This window comes from Carassius gibelio, chromosome B16 (assembly GCF_023724105.1).
Source record: "Carassius gibelio isolate Cgi1373 ecotype wild population from Czech Republic chromosome B16, carGib1.2-hapl.c, whole genome shotgun sequence".
Taxonomy (NCBI): domain Eukaryota; kingdom Metazoa; phylum Chordata; class Actinopteri; order Cypriniformes; family Cyprinidae; genus Carassius; species Carassius gibelio.
Genome location: NC_068411.1, coordinates 13,487,001 through 13,501,383, shown reverse-complemented (window position 1 = coordinate 13,501,383; position 14,383 = coordinate 13,487,001). Strand labels below are relative to the sequence as shown.

Sequence of the window (14,383 nt, the reverse complement as noted above, 5' to 3'; positions counted from 1 at the left end):
TTTCCTCCCCTGGAGTCTAGATATATGGGCAGGACTTGTTTATGATACGCTGCCATTAATGGAGCTTTTTGCCAGGCCAAAGCCAAGCAGAAACTTCTGCCTGGGGAGATGAGATTGTGGCTTTTTTAATGTAGTTTGTGCTGATCATCTTGAGTGTGTGTGGGGGTTGCAGTGTGCACATACACGTGTGTGTGTGTGCATGCAAGATTACTGAAGGCCTCTCAGTGCTTCAGTGCAATGGGCAATTAGAGCAGAAAAGTGCTGGTCTTTCCAGCCTGTCTGTCTGCCTAATTACGGCCGCACACGTGCCACATTGACTGATGTTCTGTTTGCTGTGGTCTGGGGACAGAGAGCATCAGCTCATTAAAACACACACACAAACCCTGAATGATCTATCCATTAATTACTGCTAACCTGAAATGCGCTTCTCTTAGTGTATCGTTGTAATGAGGATGTTTTTGTAGAGCGACGGCGGGATCCCGGTCCGTATGTTGTTGGCTGAAGCATTATGGAAGGCGTGAGAGGTTCACACCCATGTTTACACACACCAGTGAGTCACGCCAGCAGTTCACATGCTGGCTAAACTATAGCAAACAGACCATTTATTGGAGTTCAGAGTCCAGAGTGGTTTTTAAGTATTAATATATAATCAAAAGTTCTTCTGGCTTTCCATTGCAGACAGTTTATGAGGGTCTTTCGTATGTTTTAGTCTGCACTAGTACATCGATGTTTGACCTTCTAAATTAGCATTTTGTATACATAATTCTGTACAGCAATGGTTATGTCTGATGTAGTGGATTGTGTTTGTACATGTCTGTTGATTTTTGAAGTATATTATGAATATTGAGTGTGTTCAGAGAGCTGTGTAAGATTGATAACACACAGGGCAAAGTGACAGGGCTTTTACAGGACAGTAACACTAAATGTTGGTTCCCAGAAATTCCCTTCATACACACATGCATTCTTTATACACACATGCACCTACAATATATATGCATTGTCCACTAAAAGTAGGCTATTTGACACTAAAGCCCCGGTTAAAAATGCACGTATCCAACGTATCCATTGTCATTGTGACAATTATAGAATTATTTTTTATTTTTTTATTTATATTTTGCATTTAGTCGTTATGAAGCTCACATCATCAAATGATGAGCCAGTATTTTCCTCTGGTGATTCAGAGTTGTGGATATTATACTTTTAAATCTCTTTCATAATGCATCATTAGTTTTTCTTGAATCATGTATCATGTTGCAGTTCTTTATGAAATTACAAGTTATTGCAAAGGTCTGTGGCATCTGCAAACAAATGTTGCTGGGAAAATGTCATAAGCTTAGTTTTAACAGTATTTTTATTGCTTTATATTTAAAGGGGTCATGAACTGCCTTTTTTATTTTGTACTGTTCTCTGAGGTCCACTTATAATGTTGCCAAGATTTTTACATCAGAAAACATAAAAATTAAAAGAAATAAGCTGTTTTTTGCAATAGTGACCACAATGCAATCAGTTACTCACACTTGTGTTGAAACATTACTGTCAGATCCAATATAGTCGGCACGGCATTGTCTTTTAGTTTCAATCTTTTTGAAATTCCCATAAAATTGTGCCTTTAAACTAATCCGCGGTAAAATTAAGTTTACAAAGGACCAAGCTCTTGCTGACGTGTTCTGGATCTTCATTAAAATAAAGCTAATTCAGTCTTTCCTAATGTTGGAATCAAAAGCAAAGATGTAGACCTGCATTTGCCCTTGTCTATATTTACACTAGATTTGCGAATCAGTGGGCGGAGCCAGACAGGCAGCGATGTAGAAGCAGGCATTGATCATCTTCTGCGGAGGTGGTGCTAATCCACACTATTACATCATTGAGTAGTACAATCCAAAAGCTGTCATTTTGGCAGACTGCCTAAATGCCCTAAAAACTGTAACCAGTTTTTAGGCTAACACAAGAGCTTTGAGTTCTAAAACGTAAATGTTTTTATAGTACAATGACCTTTTAAATATCTGAAAAGGTAAAGAGAATTTTGGTTTCTCAGATCGTGACCCCTTAAATACTTAAAATAATATATTTTTTGTGAAGTGTAAAAAAAAGTCGCTTTGGATAAAAGCATCTTCTGAATGACTAAATGTTAATTTGTTTCTTTCTTCTGCTGAACATGAAAGAACACATTTTAAAGGATGTTACTAACCAAACAGTCCCAGTACCTACTGACTTTCACCCTATTTTTTTCAATACAATGGAATTCAATGAGAACCAAACCTTTTTGATTACCAACATTCTGCAAAATATCATCTCCTGTGCTCCACAAAAGAAAGCAATTAGATTTGAAGCAATGTGAAGGCGAGTAAATAATGACATAATGTTCATTTTTGGGTGGACTGTCCCTGTTCAAATATGTTTTCATTATACATATACAGTCAACAAACCAGCTCACCACCACCAACATTTCAGCATAGTCTGATTGCAATTCATGATTGCGCAATATCAAATAACCAAATTAGTCTAATTAATTCACTTTTTCCATTGAGAAAATCATTAAAATATAATTGCAGCCTTGCGCTTACAGTAGCATTGTGTTGGGTCACGATAAAACGAACCCATTGAAAGGCTCCGTTTGATGTAGGCTGTTTAATTTAAAACTGTATTGTGATGGAAATCAGGGGAGGGAGACAGACAGGGACGGGAAGACAGGGAATCTCCTTGGTGATAATGTAACCCCTCCCTCCCTCCCTCCCTCCCTCCCACAGCCCTCCAGTGACGCAGCAGTCCGTGTGTGTGAGAGAGAGCGGAGCCACGAGGTGCTGCTGCCTCAGAGGACGACGTCACCGAGAGCTCCCCCCTCCTGCTCTTCCTCCTCCTCCTCCTGGACCGGGAGGTAAGCAGTCGCACGCCCGCTCTCACATGCGAGCGGTGCTTGAGAGCACACACACCCTTTCTCTCTCTCGTCTCTTCATTTCTCACTCTTGTCAGTCCGTCTTGCATGTAATCTGTCCAGCCCTGCCTCTTTGTCACTTTATTTTTATCTCTCATCTCCCCGAAGTCATTTTCTCTCGCTCTCAATCACACACACACACACACACACACATACTCGCCTGAGGATGTGCTGCATTGCTGTGCGCTCTTTCCTATGGATCCGTTTGGCTTAAACTAGAAGCTCCAGAGTGCGAAGAGGGGGACGTCAGGCTGTTGCACGAAGTCTCCTCGATTCCTCCAGGTCAATGTGGTAAGTCGGCACTGATGCTGACATGGGAAGCAGGCGTGCAGTGGCCCCCGACCCGCACCTGGACGGCAGGATAATGCCGGCCGCTTTGGTGGAACAGGAGGAAGACGAGGATGAGGACGAGTCCTCTGATACCAGCAGCGCCGAGCGAGCTACCGTGCCCACGTTCGACGTGCCGTATTTCCGTTACATTGATGACGAGGGCACTGAGGAAGAGGGCGAGGAGGAAGGCTGGTGCAGCAGTCGCTCCCTGTCCTCCATCGAAGAGGAAGACTCCAGTGACTCTTCTGTTTCCCACAGGTACACCGCTGTGCCCGCCGCTCCCGAAAAGGTTCTGGAGCATCTGCTGGGCCACCTGAGGCTGGATGAGGAGCAGAAGAGCCCAACGAGCAGAGAGACAGGTAAGCCGTGACCTTTCACCTCAGGGATGAAACGAGTCAGGTGTTATCTGCAGACTTTAGTCTGCACTGGGTTTAAAGCAAAATCTGACAGGTGTTTATGCATTCTACAGACACAGGTTCAGTATTGGCCTGATCAGTGTCAGAGTGTCAGAAATGTTTTTAGTTCTTTATAGAAATCTGAAACCGTGTTATTATTGTTAACCAAATCTAAAACTACTCAAATTTTGTTTGCTGAAATATATATATATATATATATATATATATATATATATATGCATCAGCAATTAAACCATACAATGAAAGTAGGGTTCAATAGAGTCTAATGGGTTTTTGGCTTTAAGTTTAATTAAATGGACAAAACAGTCTGAAATCTTTTCAAAATATCATGTTTTGCAGAAGAAAATCATACAGGGTTGGTATGTCATGAAAGTTCGTAGATGATGACAGAATTTACAATAAAACATTTTTGGTGAACTGTCCCTTTAATTACTCTTATTTTAAGAATATATCTGTAGATCTAAATCTAGTACCTGGACTATTCAAGACCAGCTGGAATCCTACAAAAAATGAAGAAAGTGCAATTTTTCCCCCCAATCAGCGATGCACTTTAAATGTTGTCGCGTGTGCTTCAAACAGCGGTATATTTTCTGGTTTATTTTCTGGATCTACTTTTAGCTGACTGCCCCACTATATTCTATCCTGCTGGTACTGAGTTATTATCTCCTGCTGGCTTCAGTGCCCTGCCGTCATGGATGGCATGCTGCACTCCATGTGTAGCTGCCAACAATTAAACAAGGTGTTTGAAAGGGAGAAAGTAGGACTTCCACCTACTGAGATGTGAATTATATCATATAAATACTGTAAATTCTTAAACGATTATAGTGTAATCATATCTGGGTCATACTGTGTGATGTAAAACTATAGTACCATTGCATGTAATATTCTGCCTGCCAGGCTCAGATTATATATAAGAAACACATTCATTTTTTCAAGATTATTTAAAAGTAGTTTGAATGCACTCTGCTTTGGTATTCTGAATTGCTGAAGTTGTGTGTGTTAGATATGAAGCCATTATGTCTCTCAGACTGGATTAAAGGAATGAGTAAGTGTTCTTCCCCTCAAAAAAAAGCCTCACTCTGCAGAGACTAGTCCCCCTCCGTCTGCATGGCCAGCCAGTCCAGCAGAGTGAATTCTAACCTCATTAAAGACATTGATAGCTAATCGCTATAGTTCAGCTCACTTCTCTGTTGTGTGCACAGTCTGCTGCTGCAGTTCTTCTGTTTGCTTTCAATGCAATTCCAGAACTCTCCTCCACTGCTGAACACAGGAGAAGATGTTGTTTGTACAGTAGAACCAGATCATTAACACTCATACAAATGAACAAAACGACTGTCGTGGAGTGTGAATGTTTTTAAAGAGATAGCTCACCCAAAAATATAATTTGTTGTTTAAATTTTCATTTATTCACGCTCATGTTGTTTCAAACATGTATGACTGATTTTCTGTTATGGAGCACAAAAGGAAACATTCTGAAGGAATTATGTAGTTTTTTTTTTTTTTTTTTTTTTTTTCGGGGTTTCAAGCTCCAAAGAGGACAAAAAGCACCATATGAAAAATACTTTTTTTAATCTTTTTTTAAGTCCCCTGTCACTTTCATTGCATGTAAATGAGCAGCTTGGACATTCTGCTAAACTTCTCCTTTTGCGTTCTACACAAGAAAGCAAGCCTGTACATCTCCCGAAAGATATAAATTAATTTTGTAGTTGAACTATTGCTCTAAAAGCTTTAAGTCACCTCTTATCGTCACCATTCTATTATAAAAAACAAAAACAAAGATTTGTAGGTGTTGTCAGAATTAACAATGACATACTGCTTGTAGAAAAGGCTGCCATGATCTATGAACTGTCAGATGAAGTGGATTCACTCCTAACTGCCTGGTAAGCTTTATTCTGCTGGGAGGGTTTTGTCCACACTATAAAGCTATTATGGTTTAAATGGTGTGACAGATAATAAATGATTTTTCTTTTTTTTTATAATGCAATTTTTGAAATGCACCATCATTGCATTGACTCAGAATGCCTTGTGATCCATGCATAGATTTTCTAAGGCTTTTAGTGTGTCTGTGTGTGTCCATTTTTCTTTGTTTTTTGTGTTCTTGTGAACGGAGAGAGACAAAGAAAGAATCAGACAGACAGAAGGAGAGACGGAGATTCCCAGAGGACAGGTCTCAGGGGAGATGAAGCTTGCCGGTGTGTTATATGGGATTGTCATGCTTGCACTCCCCTCACATGTGTAGGGAGTTTGATAGGGCTCAGTATTGATTTCATACCGCTTCTGATGTATCCATCAGCTGATCCCATATGAATTCCGTGTTTGCATCCTGCAGGACAGGCAGCTTCTGAATACAAAGGGATTTAAATGTTTGTTGTTTAACGTATGACGCCGAAGGGAAGCGTCCAGTAAAAGTATCGATTCGTTTATGGAGAGCAGAGGTTGTTTTATTGTTTTTTTCCAAATGAAAGGTATCCAGCCAGCTGTATCTCCCTACAGAGCTGGAGCTGTTGGCATGTTTCAATGCTAGTAAATACAGAAACAAGACGATGTGAAATGAAAGAAAGAAAGAGAGTGGTAGTGGCTTGGTACTTTTGTGTGGTTCAATGCCTTTGTTTGTAAAAAAAAAAAAAATTATGGTTTTAATAGTACTACAGCGTTTAATTGGGAATAGTGATTTGTTGTCTCTCATCTGTTTTCTGCTTTCAGTCTGCTTTTTGTTTGCATGAGGGTTGAAGGATTCCAGGAGAATGCTGCCCGATAGCAAAGAAACAGAAAGAAATCGGATCAATTTCATTGCTAATTCTTCTTTGATTATTTCGGTGAAAATGTTTATTGATCCTCAAGCAAAGAGGATAGATCGGTTTATTGTATTTTTGGATTCTAGCATGTGTTCGATGAATGAAATGTTTCCTTTGTGTCCAGTATGGACCTTTTTCTCCAATAATTTTCAGTTCCAAGTCAGAACAATGATCTGATGTATCACAATGGTAAAAGTTCCTATATGAAGGAAGGAAGAAATGTTTATAATGTTCATACAGCGATAAAGAGAAACTCATATCACTCAGTGGGGTCTAATAGTCTAAGACCACTTTGAAAATCTGAAGGAAACAATATAAACAGAGCGTATTGGGACATTTGGTTTTAGAACCAAAAATTGGAAATGACAATAAAAAAGATAAAAACACTAAGAAAAAAAAAAAAAAAAAAAAAATATATATATATATATATATATATATATATACACACACACACACACACACACACACACACACACACACACACACACACACACACACACACACACACACACACACATATATATATATATATAATCACATTTTTCCAAATAATTATGAAGCAGCGCAACGGTTTTCAACATTAATAATTACAAGGAATATATCCAATGTCTGCTCAAAATTCAGCTTTATCATCACAGGACTAAATGAAAAGAAATATCATTTATATTCACATTTTAAATATAAAAGTATGCAAAAGTATTTTAAATTGTAACAATATGTCACTATATTACTGTTTTTGCTGCATTTTTGATTAAATAAATGCAGCCTTGATGAGCATAACAACAACTTAAAAATAACTTTTCCTTTAAATTATAATTGTAATAATACAATCTGTAATAAAAATATGAATTTACTTCTCATTCAAAAGTAAAAACGTTTAGATTAACATCTAGATCAGACAATGATATTAGTAAAATGTATTTATTGTTCTTCAACAGTCCGATTGGCGATGTTGAACAGATATGGGAAAGGACGAGCTCATGTCCTTCAGTAAGGGATGTAAATTGGTTTTCTCTGATCCAATATCTTCTACTCTTGTCTTAAATGAAGTCAATCAGCTGAGTAGCGCTCTGGTCGGATCTGTGTTCAAGGCCTGCTGAGGGTAATTGGCGAGCTCTGGTCGATGAGCGATAATCAAACCTTGACCACATGGTTGAGGGAGAGACTTGTGGGAATGGCTTCATTGATGATTATACTGAAGCTGAGCTCACACCAGAATTGCTGAACACTCCCACACGAACCCGGAGCATAATGGGCCCGAAGCTGTCAGAGCTTATTATCCATGCTCTATGAGCATGATTTATGCAAAACGGGAATAATTTGAGAAAAACCCTTCCTCCAGACATCACAAACGAAAGGAGGGGAGTGAGTTTGTACGTGTGCTTTTCAAGAATACTGGTTCATCTGGTGCAAACACTTAATGAAAGGAAGTTGTTTAAAGTCAGTCATCTGTCTCATTTTCTTTTTTCTGCATGAATCTGTCAATAACATAAGCAGCTGACCGGGTCTGTGCCTGCAAAGCCATGAACCGTGCCATCCAACAGCTGTCCATCAAAGCATCAGACAGCAGCTGGTTTGACCTCCAGGGTTTGCCGCTGTCATTGAGGTGGTCATTAACTTCAGCTTTTTTACATCATGTTTTCTAGTCAAGCTGACATAGTCTGTCTGATGTGTGGGTGGAGGAGCTTGAAAGAGCTCAGAAGATGCAAGAGACACCGAGAATGTAGTTAGACCTACTTTCTCACTGTGAGAGGAAACCCAAAATATTGTTTCTGCCATCATTTGGCCAAGGTTTTAGCAACAAAATTGTCTTGCTACACAATTTATCATACAATGAGAGTTTCCAGATGTTTCAGTATTCATAATGATTGCAAATAGCATCTTCTCAGGAACTTTTAGGATGAATCTCATAAATGAATACAACCATTAAATCTTTGGTAATTTGACATTATTGTTATCATGATGGATGGTTTATGTATTGATTTATTTTCATGTTCTTTTTCGAAGAATTCTAGTTCAAATTCGCATGATTACATTTCAAACAGTTTAAATAAATGTCAAATTTGTGTGAAAAGTAAAATCTTTTTAAAGGTTATAAAATAAAGTTAATTTCTTTTTAAACTAAAGCAAATGTTACACTTTTTGTGTTATGGAGACCTGGATATGACCTTTATATACTTAGAAAGACTTTATAGACTTATCTCACTGCAGTCTTTATATCTTATAGACCTTATGCGAGTTTTGTGCTTGAACTTTAGTCTTTGCTATCATCGCTGTTGAAGAGTAATTATCTGGTGAAGTGAAATGTATTATTGTAGAGTTAATGAGTTATAGTAATGTTTGAAGAGGAGGTCATAATGTCAGTAGACTGGGAAGATTTAAAAATGAGCGATTGATTCATAAACTTGTACGACCTTACCTTCATGTTGTGGAAATACAAAGGGAAGACGAGACAATGAAGAAAGATAGTGCTGAAAAGGGGCGGGGCTACACAAGGGCTATAGAAGTCTGATTGTAAGTTCGATCTACACACTTAGTCACGGTCAGTTTATTGGTTTGCTACATGCACAAAAGTGAAAAAAAAAAGGGTTTACTAGAGAAGTCAAGTATGTCTAATCCTTTGCTGGTCTTGCACTTTCTCATGGCAGGAAAAGTGGCATGTTGAGATGTAGAGAAGTCCTTCATTCTTCAGATAATGAAAATGCACCAGGTTTTAGGAAAAGAAAATAAAAGAAAAGAGAAGTGAAGTGCGAGCGAGTTTTATTTGCTGCTGCAGAGTGAGAGTGCTAATGGGAATTTTTGTGAAAAGTGTCTCTGTGAATTAGTGCGTGTACTGTATGCGTGTGCGTTTGCATGCAGCTGCTGATTGGATGATTGGATTTAGTTTAACTAGTTTAGCACCGCTTCCAGATGCACAGCACAACAAAACTCGAGCATAAAGATGCACTCTTGCAGTGTAGACAGTTTCAATGATTACGGTTGGACTGATCACGCTTTGTTTCTTCACTGGTTTGCAGAATAACAAGGTGTGGGTAGGAGTGAATGTCTTTTTCTGTTAAAGGATTTTTTTTGAGGCTATCATTTTGGGTTGTTAATAATTTAAAGCTATCTGACTGCTTCTGAATTCCAGTTCTTTCGTGAAGAATAGACGATACAAACTATGTTTGTGGTTTTTGCTAATATTTTCATACCGACACCAAATCGAATCTGACAGTTTAAGTGGTATTATGGGATAGCTTTGGTTTGCTTTATTCCAATGATTTAGTGATTATTTCACACAGAAATATTCCAAAATGACCAAATTCGTCAAGTCACGTGTGAGCAAAGCGTCCCCTCATTGGTCAGAATATCTAGTTCGCAAGTGCTTTTCTGAATTTCTGAAAATCTAATGTAAATGCCTGTGCCAAGATGAAAAAAAAAGTGCAAAAATTTGATTTTGAACTACTATGATCCCAAAATAAGCAAGAAAACAAACCTCATTTTGAACTAAATGTGAAAATGGCCATAGAATATCATGACTACTGTTTTCTGAAGTCATACTCATTTGACAAACTCTGTTTTGCATTCTGTCGCAGTGTTGGAAAGTATGCATATTCGGACACAGTATCTGTCTGTGTGTGTGCATGTGTGTGTGTGTGTGTGTGTGTGTGTGTGAGCGAGCGAGCACCATTGGCGGCGGTGTGTACAGCTGCTCGCTTTAGATTACCATAATGATGCAAGCAGTTCAGTAGAGCAGAACGCACAAAGCTCAAGGAAGTAAGTGTGAAATTAAGGAAGAATTTACAACTGTGCCAATGCAGCATGCTCACACCACAGCCCACAGGAAGAGTGTCACTAATAGGATTTACAGCTTATGGAGGAATCCCTCTGTCGCTATACACTGCTTTAGAAAACACTCAACTCATTCATTATGCTCTCTTTCTCTCCATTCCACTCTCCTTTCCTGCTACTTCCCTGTCTGGGTTGCATAAGTCTAATTTAGTGGTAATTAGAAGAAACATCAGACTGTCTTAAATCTGACTTTGAGAAATGGCTGCAGTCTGTTAATTTGGCTCTATTTAATTACATTTACCGGGAACTCTTAGAGCTACATTTATGCTAACCTTTTACTTAGTATTTACACACAAAATCACTTACACTTTATATCTCCTCTAATTTTTAATTGCATAATAATTTTACACAGCTTACATATATACATATATGTTCAGTATACAGTGCATCCAGAAAGTATTCACAGCGCTTCACTTCTTCCATATTTTGTAATGTTACAGAATATGTAACATTACAATATAATGAATTTATTCCAATATAATGAATTTAATCTATTTTCCTCGAAATTCTACAAACAATACCCCATAATGACAATGTGAAAGAAGTTTGTTTGCAAATTTATTACAAATAAAAAACGAAAAGAAACACAAAATCACATGTACGTAAGTATTCACACCCTTTGCTCAATACTTGTTGAAGAACATTTGGCACCAATTATAGCCTCAAATCGTTTTGGGTATGATGATGCGACAAGCTTTGCTCATCATTTGCCAATTTTGTTTTTAAACATGAGTGTCTTTTGAAGGCTTAGAAATAATTCATAATAATGGTTTCAGGGACAAATGACCAGTTCAGGGACAAATGACCATATTTGATTTTGGTGATAATGTTTATTGATCCTCTAGCCAAGAGGGTGAATTGGTTTATTGTAATTTTGCTTTCGGGCATGTGAATTTAATGTTTCCTCTGTGTCAAATTATGAGACATTTTCTCCTATAATCATTAGAACTCCAATTTAAAGTGCCAAAGTCACTTTGAAAACCATTGAAGCACAACATCAGGTTTTGCTCAGTGTTTTTACACTTGTTAAAAGGTGTTCGGAAAAGAAGTTTAAAGCATCTGAATTACTCACAAGCCAAAACCAGATTATGATATGATGTGTGTTTCGGAGGCTTAGACGTAGAGATTCTGTCGAATCAGAATCAGAAGGGAATATCGATTGATGTCTGCGAGAGCGAATGGTGAAATTTAGATTCCTGCAGAGCAAATTAAAGTGGATTGAACAGTGAATGCACATCAGTCATTGCGGCCTTATCAGAGTAATAGTGTCATTATGAGAGTAATAGTGTGTTTCAGTGGGATCAGCAAAGAGGTCAGGCATATTAAGGGCCATTTAATGTTCTACTCTCCCTTTCTCTTCTTGCTCATTTTCTCTAGATTTTGTCTCTATGTTACTAGCTGCGGGATATAGTGGGGATGATGTGTAGAACTGGGAAGAGCTCAGTTACCACAAGATGCAAGCAGCATTTTTACCCAATAGCAAGAGAGTTGAGCCTCTGTAATATGTTTGTGACTGGTGTCAAAGTCGTAGAAAGTAGAAAAGTTCTCTTCTTTCTTGAGCTGTATGGAGCAGTGTGCATGTTGCACAAACATAATTCTTAGCTATACTTTAAATAATATCCAGTCTTGCTGGATATTCACAAAAATAGAGTGGCCCCAAAAAGTATTTGGACACTTGTAAATCTAAACTTATTGGATAAGTAACTAAATATTAATATATCAAGTGTCATTTGCAAATTAAATTATGTATTATTATAATAAAAAAACAGTAACATAGAAAACAAAATTGAAAGAAGAAAACAAAATGAAAGAAGTATTTGCTAACCAAGGCTGCATTTGTTTGCCTTTATTTACAGTAATATTGTGAAATAATATTACAATTTAAAATAAATTAAATATTTAACAATTTTATTATAAATAAATGTTTTACTGTCACTTTTGTAAGTAATGTGTACCTGCTGAATAAAAATATTAAGAGATTGTCACGGTTTCCACAAAAACATTAGCTGACAAAATTGTTTTAAATGTATATAAAAATGTATGTATAGCATATATACTGTACAACAAGCATTATTATTATATGCAATACGCAACATATAATTAATCCTAATAAACTTATGTTTATTTGTTTTGTTTTGTTTATGTGTGAATTTTTTTTAAAATTTTTTTTTTTTTTTTTGAATAGAGTGCTGATCAGACCTGTTTGGATTTATAATATGTATTGAATTGTTGTTCTATCAAGAATTATTGCCTGTTGGTGAAATGATGGAAACGGAAGGAATTCCTGCATTTCAAATGGGGTTACACAAAGGTGAATGATGAAGGGTTGTTTGTCGTTTCCAGAATGAAATAAATCTCTTTAACAAAGGTTACACAGCATATGGTTAAATGTGGCCCATTACTTTACACAAAGGAAACGTTCTGTCGTTCTGCGAGGCAGATAAGGATTGCCACCATCGCTCTGCAGTGGGATTGAAAACATTTAGCAGTCTTGCTCAAGGTCAGCACGCACCGAGCGCTCGTTCCTTCAGTCATACTTTCACAGCGAGATGATGCATGAACGCTTCCAGGCAAACACAACTCTAATTAAAGTGGTGCAATAGCAAAGTGTGATAATGTAGGAGAAAGGAGGTCAGGAGGAAAGAGAGAGAACAGAGGAAAACAAACAAGAGCACTTGTAAACTGCCTGTTGGGTTTGAATTTTTTATGACACCACACACACCAGAGCCATAATGTTTAGCGTCTCAATGTAGCTGAAGTGTTTTACTATGTTAAAACAGCAGGTTTTAAGGAATAGATTGGCCCAAAATTTAATTAATCCTCTTCATGTCTTTTTCAAAGTGCATAACAATATTTCTTTCATAGAACATTTTTTGACAGAATGTTCAAGCTGCTCTATTCAAAACAGTGAAAGTGAATGGTGACTACAGAATTTCAGCAAATTGTCTTCAGTGAATTATATTTAGTTATAAACACACACAAAGACATTTGATGACTTGAAGACTTTAATGTTAGCGCTGATGATTCAGGCCTGATCTGAATGAGAAAAGGCTTTTTATAACACTTCAGTCATATGAAATGATCATTTGATGCTTTTATGTTGTGTTTTAGCCTTTTTCAAGTCCCATATCTCTTTATTTGAAAAAGAGCAGCATGAATATTCTTCAAAACATCTCCTTTGTGTTTCACAAGAACACATAAAACTGCAATGACAAGGACCTTTAAAATCCTTAAGACGTTCTTCATTATGATATGCTTCTCCAGAGGTTTTTATGATTTTGTGTTGTTTTCTTACTAAAATGTGTATGACCTGTTCTGTTCATTTTCAGAGAATCTATTGGATGACTTCCTGTTGACGTACCCTGTGTTCATGTCCACCAGTGACCTGTGCCAAGCACTACTCGGTCAATATCCTTCTCATCATATGCGTCATTGCCGATGCTGTTTTTGCTATAATAGCTGTCTGCTGTCATTTGTAAAGGTGAACTGTGTTTTCAATACAATATTAACAACAATTTGAAAAGTTTGGGGTTGGTAATATTAATGACTCTTATGCTAATCAAGATTGCATTTATTTTATCCAAAATACAGTAAAAATTGTTATATTGCAAAATATTAATAATTAATATATATATATATATATATATATATATATATATATATATTAACCATAAGACCTTCAAAATTAGTGTACAGTGATGTGTTGTGTATATAGTCATCATGTATTGTAAATTATTAGATTTTGTGCATTATACATTGTGTGTCCTGGATTCTCTATAAAGTAATGTCAGATGATCTGAGACCCCCACGAAACAATAAGCAATTAATGGAACTGTACTGTGACCATGCGGAACTATGTTATACATCTTCTTTTACACGATCTTAACAACGCAACCTATCTGGTGTTAAACCACTTAACCAATTCCACGCTGTTTAGCCGAGGGCATGCAATTAATTCTCTGTTACTGAACCCCTGTTAATTTAATACAGAGAATCCGGCCGCAGGCGTTTCCTCCTTCCTCTGAACTGTGTATCTGTGCAGTCTAGTGTGCTGGAATAGATTTGATGCCTTAACTGCT

General features: G+C 37.3%; 1 protein-coding gene across 2 annotated transcripts in view; it reads left to right on the top strand.

The window, feature by feature from the left end:
- The window catches only part of LOC127975012 (rap guanine nucleotide exchange factor 5), a 60,043-nt gene that overhangs the window by 33,657 nt on the left and 12,003 nt on the right, over nucleotides 1-14,383 (top strand). For both annotated transcript variants that reach the window (XM_052578721.1, XM_052578720.1), the window contains 3 exons: nucleotides 2,748-2,875; nucleotides 3,521-3,621; nucleotides 13,634-13,712. In XM_052578721.1, the coding sequence (XP_052434681.1) occupies nucleotides 2,748-2,875; nucleotides 3,521-3,621; nucleotides 13,634-13,712 (308 nt within the window). The remainder of the gene's footprint in view (nucleotides 1-2,747; nucleotides 2,876-3,520; nucleotides 3,622-13,633; nucleotides 13,713-14,383) is intronic.